Below are 14,323 nucleotides of genomic sequence, written 5' to 3' on the forward strand. Positions count from 1 at the left end.
TTATTCTGTGGTGGAAATAAGCTTCTATTGTTTACCATCATCTATGGGTATTTTATTTATACCTGTTTAACAAATCTCTCTCTCTCTCTCTCTCTCTCTCTGTGTGTGTTAGTGTATGCCTCGGTCAGCCTTTACCTGATGGCCCAGAAGCCCGGCACACTGATCCTATATGATGATGTCATCCAGGTGTTTCATGGCTCCCCAAGTAAGTAAACATCATATTTACAATCACAAAGAAATCTGGAGAGAAAAATATTGGATTATTTATCTCAAAGATAGTTGGTGCAATGAAATATATGAGGAAGTTGACATGTGCATGACTTGGCTTTTTCACCAACTCAAGCTAATGTCAACCTGACATCTCCGGTTCCTCCAGCTGTCGCCATAGCAACAGCAGAAACACATTATATTTCCATTACAAAAACTTCTGCCATCTGAATGTGCTAATTGCTCTAATTCCCAGATAATGATAGGGCATTCAGTGTGGCGTAAAGACAGACATTGTATGGTTATTATCAATGACGCGCCTCAGAGAGACTTGCATTTCACTACATATTAGAATAAAAGAGGTGAACTGCAATGAATATGACATTTAGTCATTGAAAGGCTTTGAAAACCAAAGCAGTCATGCACACACAATGCAAACAGGCATTTTTACTAAAGAATATTTAATTCCAAGGCTTAAAGGGATAGTTCACCTACAAATAAAATGTACTTAATATTTAGTCTCCCTCAAGTGGTTCCAACTCAGAGTTTCTTTCTTCTGTTGAACAAAAAACAAGATATTTTGAAGAATGTTGGAACCCTTGACTTTCATAGTAGGAAAAACAAATACCATCAAAGTCAAAAGTTACAGGTTTTCAGCATTTTTCAAAATATCTTCTTTTGTGTTCTACAGAAGAAAGAAACTCAAATGTTTGAAAAAGTAAAGGATGAATAAATTATGACAGAATTTTCAATTTTGGGTGAACTATCCCTTTAACAATTCAATCTAATCGAATTCAAATGCTTCTTGTCAGTCGATGCACTTAATTTCTGTTACTCTGTAATACCTTCAGGTGGGCGGAGCCAGCCGTGGCTGCAGGTTCCAAGGCGGAGCCTACAGTTTAACTCCTCCTACACTGAACTGACGGCAGTTTTAACAACAGCAAGAGAGCAGAATGAAATCAACTCCTTCCCTTACCCACTCGCTCTGGAGTCAAACAACACAGGTCTACTAGAGTCTCTCTAGATATTTGCATATTTTTAATATTAAAGGTGCAGTGTGTAGGATTGACTAAGTATTGCAGGCCAATTTTAAAATATTGGAGAGGGTTTTTTCACTTGACCCCCCCCAATGATGACTAGATGCACATGCAGGTTGCCAGATGGCCTTACACTGTAAGCTGCTCAGCTAATGTTTACATTTGTAATATTTGTATCATTCATTCATTCATTCATTCATTCATTCATTCATTCATTCATTCATTCATTTTCCTTCGGGTTAGTCCCTTTATTTATCAGGGGTCACCACAGTGGAATGAACCACCAACTTATCCAGCATATGTTTTACACAGCGGATGCCCTTCCAGCTGCAACCCAGTACTGGGAAACACCAATGAACACTCATTCACACACACACTCATACGCTACGGCAAATTTAGTTTATTCAATTCACCTGTAGTGCATGTGTTTGGACACCAACACGGGGAGAACATGCAAACTCCACACAGAAATGCCAACTGAGCCAGCCGGGACTTGGACCAGCGACCATCTTGCTGTGATGCGACAGTGCTAACCACTGAGCCACCATGTCACAAATGAAATGTTTTCCGTCAAGGCAACATCTCTGCAGGCACAGGTCATCAACGTGATATCATATTGACGTTGTACCCCAATGTCATGGGCATTGGATTTTGTTTGGAAATGAAAATCAGGTTGATGTCAGAACTCAGTGTCAAGCAGACATCAATGTCCAAGTCCAACGTCCATCCTAAAATCAACCAAATATCAACGCCTAATCATGTTACACCTTGACGTTATGTAGACGTAACCACTATGACATCTATCAGACATTGGATTTTGGTCCCTTTCCAACACAACCTAAAATCAACCAAATATCAACGTAATTTGACGTCATTATTGGACGTTAAAATAACATTGTACTTAGATGCTGGCTAGACATTGAATTTTGGTCACCTGATGTCACAACCTAAAGTTACCTTAAATTAATGTCTTATGATGTTGTGTGTCTGCTGGGATGAGTTCTGAAATATAATTGGCTAAACGAGCAGGGGGCTGGTTATAGAGGCCAAAACAAATACAGATATTTTGATGCAAATTTTCAAAGCAGAATAACTAACTTTAGCATTGTTTTTACAACAGATAAACAAATATGTTCACTAAGCATGTTTCTCAAATCTCTACAAACATATTATGGTATGTTTATGCTTTAGAAAAGGCAAAAAACTTACATACAGCACCTTTAATAAATGCTCATGGAATTGAGATTTGCATATATGTAGGAAAGTCTTGATGTGTGAATGTTCATGGTGGTATAACCATTTAAGGAGGAGAAAACGGCTGGACGGACCTGACAACGATAGCAGCAGTCAATGCGCAATTGTTTGACCGTGAGGGTCGAGCTGTTGAAGTCAGTGAACCCGTCCACATTTCTGTGCCTCTGCCTTCTGATACGCACATACGATCTGCCAGCAGTATACCCGTATGGATGTACGACACCAAGACAGGTACAGTTATGCCTTAGAAGGGGTAGTCCACCCAATGAAATCCCTATCATCATTTACTCACTGAGTTTCTTTCTTCTGTTGAATACAAAATAAGTTATGTTGAAGAATGCTGGTTGATGGTGATTTTCTTTCCTACTATGGAAACCAATGGGTACCCAGCAATGTCCATTGGACATCCCCACATTGATGCCCTATTGACCACCAAAACAATCACAGAAAAAGTATTATACAGGGTGGGCCAGTTATATGGATACACTTTAATAAAATGGGAATGGTTGGTGATATTAACGTCCTGTTTGTGGCACATTAGTATACGTAAGGGGGCTCATGAAAGAATAAATTTATGTTAAAACCAAGCACACCATTGTTTTTCTTGTGAAATTCCCAATAAGTCTGATGTGTCACATGACCCTGTTCCTATTGAAAAAAACAAAAGTTGGATCCAAGATGGTCGACTTCAAAATGGCCACCATGGTCACCACCCATCTTGAAAAGTTTGCCCCCTCACATATACTAATGTGCCGCAAACAGGACGTTAATATCACCGACCATTGCCATTTTATTAAGGTGTATCCATATAAATGGTCCACCCTGTATATAAGAAACATTTATTAATTTGAATGCTTAGATTCTTAATTACAAATTTACATTGGACTTTGTATATCTACAATGCATATTGACTACCTTGGTGTCAAAACGACATCAAATTGAGATCTAACATTGGCGTCAAAAACATGTCAAAAGTTTATTACAGGACAAATTTTAGATGTCAAATTGACGTTATTTTGCATCAAAATAGTCAATTGACATCTAATCGATTTGTATTTTTGACATTTTTATGTCGTTTTGACATCAAGGTGCATGCTGGGTACATCAACCAGCATTTTTCTAAATATCTTCTTTAGTGTTCAACAGAATAAATGAACTTATAAAGGTTTAAAACTACATGAGGGAGAATAAATAGTGAGGTAATTTCCATTTTTTAGGTAAACTATCCCTTTAAAGATGTTCATTTGCTTAAGCAGAAGTAGCGTATGCAATCGTACAAAACAAAACTGTATATTTAATATTATCCCCTTTTGAAAAAGCCTAGTTATCGCTAGATCCTCATTTTGGAAATAACATTTGATTTCCAGGACTATGGGTTCGAAATGGGACAGGATTTATCATTCGAGAGGGATCACAGCTAAGATGGGACTTCACTGCGTCCCAGCTGGGCTACTGGATCGCTGCTTTCCGTGCTTCATCAGGTGATACACCCAAATGCAAAAAAACACATATTTGCATCTCGACTCAAGCACAAAAATGCTGATCCTGCTTTGTATTTGAACACTAGGCTCAGGTTTGTCTCACCCAGGCCTGAGGGACATCACAGCCTACCACACCTTCTTCTTGCTGTCCATCCTGGGATCTCTCGCTCTGCTTGTGCTGGTCTTGCTCTGTGTCTTACTCTACTACTGCAGGTGTGTAGTTGTAGACTAGTTTGTCTAAATCAGGTGTAATTATAAGCATGGGCTAACTGGGACAAGTGTGCATCTACCTACAATTCTGAGATGATGAGAACAACAGCACAAAGATGGCAGAAGTCTTAAAGTAATAGTTCAACCAAAAATGAAATGTCAAATTTCCTAATCTAAAATCCTGGCTCTTTCATATTTTATAATGGTGTTGGGCAGTGGCTTTTATTTTAAAGATTTCAAAAGCACATAAATCCACCGCCAAGGGCTTAATGCATGTCTTATGAAGTGGATCTATGTGTATTTGTAACAGAAATATTTCTAGTTTCTAAATGATAATGTTCAATCACTGACTTTTGGAAGCAGCCGAATGCACATTAAGCGTGACTGACATATACAACATTCATTCATTTTCTTTTTGGCTTAGTCCCTTTATTAATCTGGGGTCGCCACAGTGGAATGAACCGCCAACTTATCCAGCACTTGTTTTACGCAGCGGATGCCCTTCCTGCTGCAACCCATCACTGGGAAACATCCATACACACTCATTCACACACATACACTACGGACAATTTAGCCTACCCAATTCACCTATACCACATGTTTTTGCATTTGTGGGGGAAACCGGAGCACCTGGAGGAAACCCACACGAACAAAGGGAGAACATGCAAACTCCACACAGAAACACCAACTGATCCAGCCGGGGCTCGAACCAGCAACCTTCTTTCTGTAAGGCGATTGTGCTACCCACTGCGCCACCCCACATATACAACATACTGTAGTGTACCAAAAAAAACTTGTCAACGGTGTCTCCTGGCCTCTAATCTGACATGGTTACTTCAGAAATGCTTTTTATTTCATGTTTGCTTTTCGTAAAACCATTGGTTATGTTTAGGGTAGGGTGTAGATTTCAGTTTACAACAACGACAACACTGTTTTTCAGAAATGTCACCATATGCAACATTTTCCCGATGAGCCTGGTTGATCATAAGATATCTTTTAGAAGATTACAGTAAAGAACTGTTTTTGCCAATTTTAGAGCTCGTTTGCTTAATGTCAGCATCTGTTTTCCAGGCGAAGGTGTCTGAAGCCTCGACGGCAGCAGAAACAGGTTCAAGTTCCATCTGCATTGAATGGATCTAGGAAGGACCAAGGCACCTCCACGTCCCACTTGAACCTCATCTGCGGAGGCCATGTTGAATCTGCTGCCTCAAATGGCAACTTGGACGCCAACAAATCCGAGGGATCCCCATCCCATGCCTTCAAGAGTGCCCGGGATGAGTTTACCCGGCACATTCCTGCCCATAAGCTACGCCATTCCTCAAAGAACAAGCAATCCAAAGGTGCCCAAAGAAATCCCGAGAGTTTCCCCATGAAGGTACATCAATCTACAGATACAAGCAATCTGGATAGCAATCTTCTACATGAAAACTACGGCCGCAACTACAGTTCTGATGACAAGGATCAAGACTATCGCCGCAGACATGTTGTCAATGATAATCGAGGCTACACATCTGACCCACCTTCCCCGCCACTTGTTGACAAGCCTCCAGAGTATTCACAGGTTTTGCAAGGACCAGATCATCTCGCTCGTCCAACATCGCTCAACACGCAACCAGGTCAGATTATATTCTGCAGCTCACTGGATCAGATGAAGGAGAACATGTACCGTACTATGGTACCAACTCTTGTAATCCCAGCCCACTACATGAGGTTTTCCTCTGAGTTTGGTGGCTCAGATCAAGGTAAGGATGGAACAAATCAATCAGATCGAGATGGACAGAGTTCACAAGGTACCAGCAGTGGGATTCAAAGCCAAATCCATCAAGGCCAGACCCCAGGATCAGGACATACAGATGCCCAGCAAGGTGCATCTCCTGCAGGCTCCGATGACAGTGTTTGGCCCTCCAGTGGTACACCAGCTCCAGTCCACATCCCAGTTTTATTCAATGACTCCACGATTTCCCAGATGAACGGAGAGCTGCAAGCACTCACAGAGAAGAAGCTTCTGGAACTGGGGGTGAAGCAGCATCCTCGGGCATGGTTCATATCCCTCGACGGACGTGCCAATGCTCACGTACGCCACTCATACATTGATGTAGGTGCTGATCTCGGTCATAGTGGAACACACAGTGGAAACCACAGTGCCCAAAGCACCTTGAGTGCCCCGGCTGGGAGTAGTAAGGACCGAAGCATTGATGCAAGTCTACAAGACACCCAACATGAGCGCAAATCTGCATCTGGTCGCAAGACCAAAGAGGAGCACCATGGAAGCAGTCGAAAGGGGCATGGAGGAAGCAGCTTAGGTGGAGGGAAACATTACTCCAAACCTGCCTACCATGACCCGCTTGACCTAAGTGGGGGAGTGAGTCGGATGGGGGCCAGTTCGCCACTGGAAAACCCTCTTACGCCTCTTTTGGATGATGGTCCCGAAGAGCCAAGGGGGTCTTCGATGCCGAGAAGGGGTCGAAGCAGGGGGAACAGCTCACGTAGTAGCAACAGCGAAACGCAGCGTGACTCCGTTACCAGCCCTGAAGATGACAATGATCTTGATGACAAGGATGAGAACAAGAAGAGCCCCTGGCAGCGTATTGAAGAGCGCCCCCTAATGGTGTTTCATCCGAAGAAGTAGAGCAAGAAAATCAATCCCAACAGCTGCCTTGACCGATTAGCCAAACTAGAGATGTGTTCAAATTGAAGTTTCACTCAACAATATTCAGAGGATGACTATCTGTGTCTTTATAGTTTAATGGACATTTCACTCAAGATTTTTATGCCATTGGATTTATTTTTGGCTTTCTATGACAACAGACTTCCACTGCTCAATTTGAATGCATCTCAGGGGTCAAAGAACACAAATTAGGTGGCATCATACCATCTCAGTGTTTTGCACACCTACAAGGATTACACTAAATCCAAGACTAGGTAAGGTGAGGAGAATGCCATTGCAGATGGAAGAACGCAAGATACCAAACAACTGGGCGAGTGCATTAAAATAAAGCACAACACATCTACACAATATATCTAAATAAATCAGAAGTACTCAAGTACCTTTTCCCTCTCAATGGCTTCTACGTTTTGAATGAATGGATTTCTCGGATGCTTTGATAAGTTGGATCAAGACATTGATGTTTTCCAGAACTCCATGTTAAACTTTTAGAGACCTGTTTCCTTATGTTCTAATGCAGTATATTCCTTGGTATTTCTGCTTATTCTTCTACCTTCAGTACTCATTATTTTGATGTCAGTTCCTCATTCGATTTTCATACTAATTTTATACGTAATGTACATCGCTAATCCAGAATTTCAGATTTCAACATTCCAGATCTTTTACCGCTAGTCCTTAATTAGTAGATTCAGTACAATTAAGTTTAATGTTCACATTTGTATGTGATGTGATGTTAAAGCAATTTCTGAAATCATCATACCATGTCTTTTTTTATTTTTTGTAATATAAAATCCTGTCCTTTTTATGCCACATTTTGCATTCATGTGAGGTTCTTGAGTCTAGAATTTGAGGATACGATAGATTGACACTCAACACTTGCGATAAAATGTAAGAGATTTAGTTTCAAATAATGTTTGTGGAGCCTGTTTTCACTTGAAGAGGAATGAAATGAAATGAAAAAGCATTGACTATGAAATAGTAGACTTGAATGTACTTTCTCCACAGTTAAGCCCAAAGTATACTTTGGTTATTTACACATACTGGATATATAAGTGTACTTTTCAAGTACATTTGATAGTATGCACAAACACAGTCGCCTGCCAGTCTTTATTGTGTCTGTGCACTTTCTTTCTTTGAAAGTTATCACTGATAAAAATGTCTTTGCCGTGTAATTTTGTAAAAATAAAATGTTTGTAAAAACGGCACAGTTCATTGTTAGCAGCAAAGTGATTAAATTAAGTAGTGCAAAAGTTATTCAGTTAAAATGCAAACTTAATTTGTCACAAAAATCAGAAGAAAAATGACTAAATTATCAGAACGGTATACTTTGGGCTTCAGTGTTTTCAGTTGGGCTTTTCATTAATTTCAAACAGAGCCATTTGGTGTATATGTATGATAGTCTATATGTGCATGAGATAACTAGTTTAGGACAGATTTTTTTATGCCTACAAATGGTAATAGACACTATTCAAGCATGAAGGTGGATATTAGATGCACTGTAAAAGGTGATTTTTTACTTTGCTTAAAAAGTGAGTAAACCTGTTACCTTAATAGCGACAAGTTGACTTTACTTAAAAAAAGTAAGTATACCTATTGTAACTGGGAAGTGTTAAGGTGATTTAACTTAATTTTTTACTTAAATTTACGTTAAAAGGCTTTTAGTTCACTCACTTTTTTAAAGTACAGTCAACTAATCATTTTAAAAGCAACAGGTTTACTCACTTATCTTAAGTAAAGTCAACAAATTTTAAAAGCAACAGGTTTACTCACTTCTCTTAAGTAAAGTCAACTAATAATTTTTAAAGCAACAGGTTTACTCACTTAAGTCAACTAATTGCTTTTAAAGCAACAGGTTTACTCACTTATTTTAGGTAAAGTCTACTAATCATTTTAAAAGCAACAGGTTAACTCAATTATCTTAAGGAAAGTCAAATAATTGCTTTTAAAGCAACAGGTTTACTCACTTGTCTTAAGTAAAGTCAACTAATAATTTTTAAAGCAACAGGTTTACTCACTTAATTTAAGTAAACTAATCACTTTTAAAGCAACAGGTTTACTCAAGTCAACTAATCATTTTTAAAGAAACAGGTTTACTCACTTATCTTTAGTAAAGTTAACTAATCGTCTTAAAAGCAACATGTTTACTCACTTATCTTAAGTAAAGTAAATTAATTGCTTTAAAAGCAACAGGTTGACTTACTTATCTTAAGTACAGTCAACTAATTGTTTTAAAAGCAACAGGTTTTCTCACTTAAGTCAACTAATTGCTTTTAAAGCAACAGGTTTACTCACTTGTCATAAGTAAAGTCAACTAATCATTTTTAAAGCAACACGTTTACTCACTTATTTTAGGTAAAGTCTACTAATTATTTTAAAAGCAACAGGTTAACTCAATTATCATAAGTAAAGTCAACTAATTGCTTTTAAAGCAACTGGTTTACTCACTTGTCTTAAGTAAAATCAACTAATCACTTTTAAAGCAACAGGTTTACTCACTTAATTTAAGCAAACTAATCACTTTTAAAGCAACAGGTTTACTCACTTATGTTAAGTAAAGTCAACTAATCGTTTTAAAGAAACAGGTTTACTCACTTATTGTAAGTAAAGTTAACTAATCGTCTTAAAAGCAACATGTTTACTCACTTATCTTAAGTAAAGTAAATTAATTTCTTTAAAAGCAACAGGTTTACTCACTTATCTTAAGTACAGTCAACTAATTGTTTTAAAAGCAACAGGTTTACTCACTTGTCAAATAATAGCTTTTAAACAACAGGTTTACTCACTTGTCATAAGTAAAGTGAACAGATTGTTTTAAAGGCAATAGGTTTACTCACTTATTTTAAGTAAAGTCAACTAATCCTTTTTTACAGTGTTCTTAATGTATAGAAATTTGCCAAACTTTCGAATGCCAGTTAGAAATGTGAAATAGTTTACAGGCCAGTGTTTGGCCCGTCAAAAATTTTCCAGTGCTGTTATTATTCATACAATCTGTAACTTGCATCGACTGTGAAAAAAGTCTGACTTGGGATCATTTTTATAAGCCATTCAAATATTAAAAGCAAGACACTTTTAATTGCTACTTTTCTATTTTACTGTTTTGTACACAAATTCAGCATTATTTGTCCCGTCATCAAAACAAGCACATGTGTAATTGTTAAAGCAACAGATATAGTACAGGGTACCTTATAAAGACACTCAGAGCTACTTGACGACTATCAAACATGATTCAAAGAGACTTTTACTAAAATAGCTCTGCTCATGCTGATCTGGTGCCAATCACATGTAGACTGCTGATTAATGCTGTCTCCTGTAATGACTGTCAACTTGCTGGAAATGACACCGCTGTTGCTACATGTCTCATATGCATGTCATTTGCTTTGCAACCATCACTTCCTTATATTAAATAACACAAATTTGACTGGAACTGAGATTAAGTACACTGTAAAAAATATATATATACATGTTAATTGACAGGTTTTAAATGATTATTTTTATTTATTTATGGTTATGAATTGCATTGATTTCTGCTCTGTTGACTTCTGATGTTGAAAATCCAACTGCGCAGTTTAAGAAAGTGACTTTTATTGGCAATTTATTATATTAAATTCCAATTAAGTGAAATATTATATGCATAATTAAATGACAGACAAAGTACTGAAAGTTTATTACCACGTTTTTATGCTATAATTCATATATACACTGTAAAAATGATCTGATACTTAACAAATAAAAAAAAAATTTTGTTTATTTAAAGTTGTGAATTGCATTAAGGGATGTTGATCTTTGCTCTGTCGACTTTTCATGTTGAAAATTCACTTCTACAGTTGAAGAAAGTGAATTTTATTGACATTTTAGTAGTGGGAAATAATATGATGTATAGGAAATAATATGCAGAGAAATTAGTCTGTAAAATAACAGAAAATGTGCTGGCAGTTTATTATAATGTTTTTGTAGCATAATATACAACATCAACCCAGATAATATATCACTTTAAACTATTAAAAATGTCACTAAAAGTCACTTTTTCTAACTTTTTAAGGTTAAAAGCTGTTGGAAGAAAGATCAAGGTCCCATAATGCAATTCAAAAGCAGAAGAAAACACTGAAAAATAAAATCATGAATCACAAAATACAGAAAACTGCTAATTTTCACTTCAAAATATCACTTCAAAGTATTAAAAATGTCAATAAAATTCCCTTTTTCAAACTTTTCAACATCAAAAATTGTTGGAGGACAGTTCAAGATCCCATAATGCAATACAAAAGCATAAAAAAATGTAAAAATCAACTTATTTTACAGATATTATTTTTACAGTGTACAAGATTATCTCCACACAGTTGGCGATTACGAAAGAGGCTTTAAATCTAGTGCAAGCTGAATGTTACAGAGGATTTTAGTATGTTTTGTATTATATACAAGGTGCTTAAACCCCTAAACCTTACGTACATTATGATTATCAAAAAACTGACCCACGATTTCACCTTTCTTTTTTTTTTAGATATGCTCACTCTTTTCAGCATGAGTTTCACTCGAACCTGTAAAAAGTGAAATCAAAGCCATTCTCTTCCTCTATGTGTTCATATTTAATTCATAACCTGTACGCAAGAAATCTCGATATGCCTTTGTCTATTTATCACGTGATGTGGTGCTCTAAAAGACATTTCCCTCTGTACCTTGTAAATATTTCTCTCTTTGACTGATTATGATGATGTTGTTTCCATTGTGCACAAACGGCTTGGCTTAACTGTTCTAAAATCATGTCCGATTGAACTTTTTGCAATTTTATAATTTGTTCATGATATCTTCACATGTGAAATGGACTGTTTCACTTCTGACGTGTCCAAAAGTCATGTGCTGCAAAATAAAGAAATGCCACTTCTTCTTGGGTTTTTCCTTCCTTTCTTATTTGTTATTAAAAATAAAACTGAAACTATAGCTGTCATACTTTGGTTTTTTTTCACACGTGACATCCTCCTTTTAACATAACACAACTTTTTTGTAAGTGCAAAGAGTTTAGGATTTGTGAGGAGTTTGTGTGTGTGTGACCACAAAACCAGCCATAACTGTTTTTCTGAAAAAAGCTGTTTATATATATATATATATATATATATATATATATATATATATATATATATATATATATATATATATATGTAAACAGCGGAATGAACTGCCAACTTTTCCAGCATATGTTTTATGCAGCGGATGCCCTTCCAGCTGCAACCCATCACTGGGAAACACCCATACACTCTCATTCACACACATACACTATGGACAATTTTAGCCTACCCAAATCACCTATACCACATGTCTTTGCACTGTGGGGGGAAACCAGAGCACCCGGAGAAAACCCACGCAAACACGGGGAGAACATGCAAACTCCACACAGCAACGCTGTCCACACGGCAACGCCAACTGACCCAGCCGAGGCTCGAACCAGTGACCTTCTTGCTGTGAGGTGACAGCACTACCTACTGCGCCACAGCATCGCCCATGCTTAAAATAGTAATCATATTTTAGATGAGTTATTACATTCAAATAGATTAAGGATTATTTAGCATTTAAGTCTGTAATGATCTTCGGTGGTGTTTGATTTCTAAACTGTCATGAGGGGGGGAAAACTAATTAGATAAAGATATTTAGATAATGTTTGTCTTGACAAAATTTGGACTCTGACCTGACCAGCAGGTTTGAAACTGTTTCACATTTTAAGTAGATTTAAAGCTTTGAACTTTGAAGGTTTTAAAGGTCATATACTGTACATTCCTATAGCAAGTACAAGCCTGATTCTTGGACATTGAAGCAAACTGGTGCACATAAGTTGTAGCTAGTATGTTTAACATCCCACATGAACAATATAGGCTACCATAGTTATTTATAAAATTTTTAAACCATTCTAAAGTGCATTATAGTGTGTATATTATAGTATTTACTAATTTAATGAAGGGTACTCTAGTAATAGTTTTTACTACAGTAAACATGTATACTGTACCTAATAACATAACCTATAGTTGTAGAAAACTACAGTATTGGGTCATTTGTTTATATTAATATAGTTGTCGTGTTACCATGGCAACTACAGAATTACCACAACAGATTCATTGAAGTACTTTACTATCTATCCGAGATGTCCAAACTGGGGCCCGCAGGTCAAAGTTGGCCCATGGTAACCTTTGATTTTGGCCATCCCATCTGAGAATGGTTTAGAGATTGTCATTTCAAATTTAAGGTAACCTTTCATTTCTTTTTAAGCTACAAAAAAGCTATATGAAGTTAAATGTTTCAATTTAAAGGTGTAAATTAATCAGATTTTTTAAAATGTACATACCACACATAGAGGACAATGCAGAGGCTTTGATGAGTGAATCAAGTCAAAAGCAGATTATTGACTGTATTCAGCATTGAACTCCACTGTTACATATATGATTGTTTATGTTTTTACTGGAACAAGTTATAATTTAAAAAGTTATACTGCGTTAGTTAATACGATTCAAAGTTAGGAAATTACCCATGGCAACTTTAATGTAAAAAAGTTTGGTATATTTATCTTAGGCCCACGGCTATCAATGAGATTTGGTTTTTGGCCCTTATATGAAAAAGTGGGCACCCCTGCTATATAGGCATATGGTTCAAATACTCTATTGTGTTTACAATATTCATATTTTCATGTAGGTATACTGAAAAAAGTGTTGCATGCAAAACTGTTGCAAAAAATTTATTTGTGTTGAATTTAAACAAATTAAATTGAGCAATGTTCAACTTAATTTGTTTGTTTAAATTCAGCACATTCAGTTTAAAACCACTTAACGTAAAAATAATTGAGTAAATATAAGGAATCATCTTTGAATAATTTTTTGCAGTATACTGTACAAATAGCCACAAAACCATTATACTTTTCTTACAGAAGACCTTGACTACACTTTATACACATACTATATTAATAAAAACTGTAAATATTGATAAGTATCTATGTAACTAAATAAAATGTGGAAAAATTATATCTTAAAAAGCTAGGGCACTCGGTATTCTTGATCAGTGATAGATAAGCCTACTTGAAACAAATAAAACAAAATGGTTGATCATCAAATATGGGACTAAATATAGCTTTGAAATCGATCTTTCTTTGCTCTACAGTCATAAATACTAAAGACAAGTTTGTTGTTTCAGGCAAAGATAATAAGCAACCATCATGAAAATGTAGACGTTTCACTAGTAATTTTAGCAATCCTGTGTATTAATCAGCGGTTTCAGGCTAGCTACATAGGCTAGCTACTTTGTTATTATAAATCTTAAAATTAATTACACTTGAAAGAGCATTCAAAATAACATGTACAAATATATCGCAAAATATTAATACAACTACAGAAAGTCCAAAGAGCAGCAAGAAAATAAATAAATAAATTAAATTACCTTATCGCTCCAGTCCGGTTGGAGGCGCTGCATTCAATTCATTCATCAGGATGAGGAAG

The 14,323-nt window shown here is 36.5% G+C and overlaps 1 protein-coding gene across 1 annotated transcript in view; it reads left to right on the forward strand.

Moving 5' to 3' along the window:
- LOC130218100 (protein FAM171A2) overlaps window positions 1-8,143 on the forward strand; it is a 14,873-nt gene extending 6,730 nt beyond the window's left edge. Inside the window, exons 3-8 of the mRNA XM_056450137.1 lie at window positions 113-205; window positions 1,059-1,211; window positions 2,550-2,729; window positions 3,866-3,979; window positions 4,066-4,192; window positions 5,261-8,143. Of these exons, the coding sequence (XP_056306112.1) occupies window positions 113-205; window positions 1,059-1,211; window positions 2,550-2,729; window positions 3,866-3,979; window positions 4,066-4,192; window positions 5,261-6,818 (2,225 nt within the window). The 3' untranslated portion in view covers window positions 6,819-8,143. The remainder of the gene's footprint in view (window positions 1-112; window positions 206-1,058; window positions 1,212-2,549; window positions 2,730-3,865; window positions 3,980-4,065; window positions 4,193-5,260) is intronic.
- The last annotated feature ends 6,180 nt before the right edge of the window (window positions 8,144-14,323 follow it).

The sequence above is a fragment of the Danio aesculapii genome, chromosome 24 (assembly GCF_903798145.1).
Source record: "Danio aesculapii chromosome 24, fDanAes4.1, whole genome shotgun sequence".
NCBI lineage: Eukaryota > Metazoa > Chordata > Actinopteri > Cypriniformes > Danionidae > Danio > Danio aesculapii.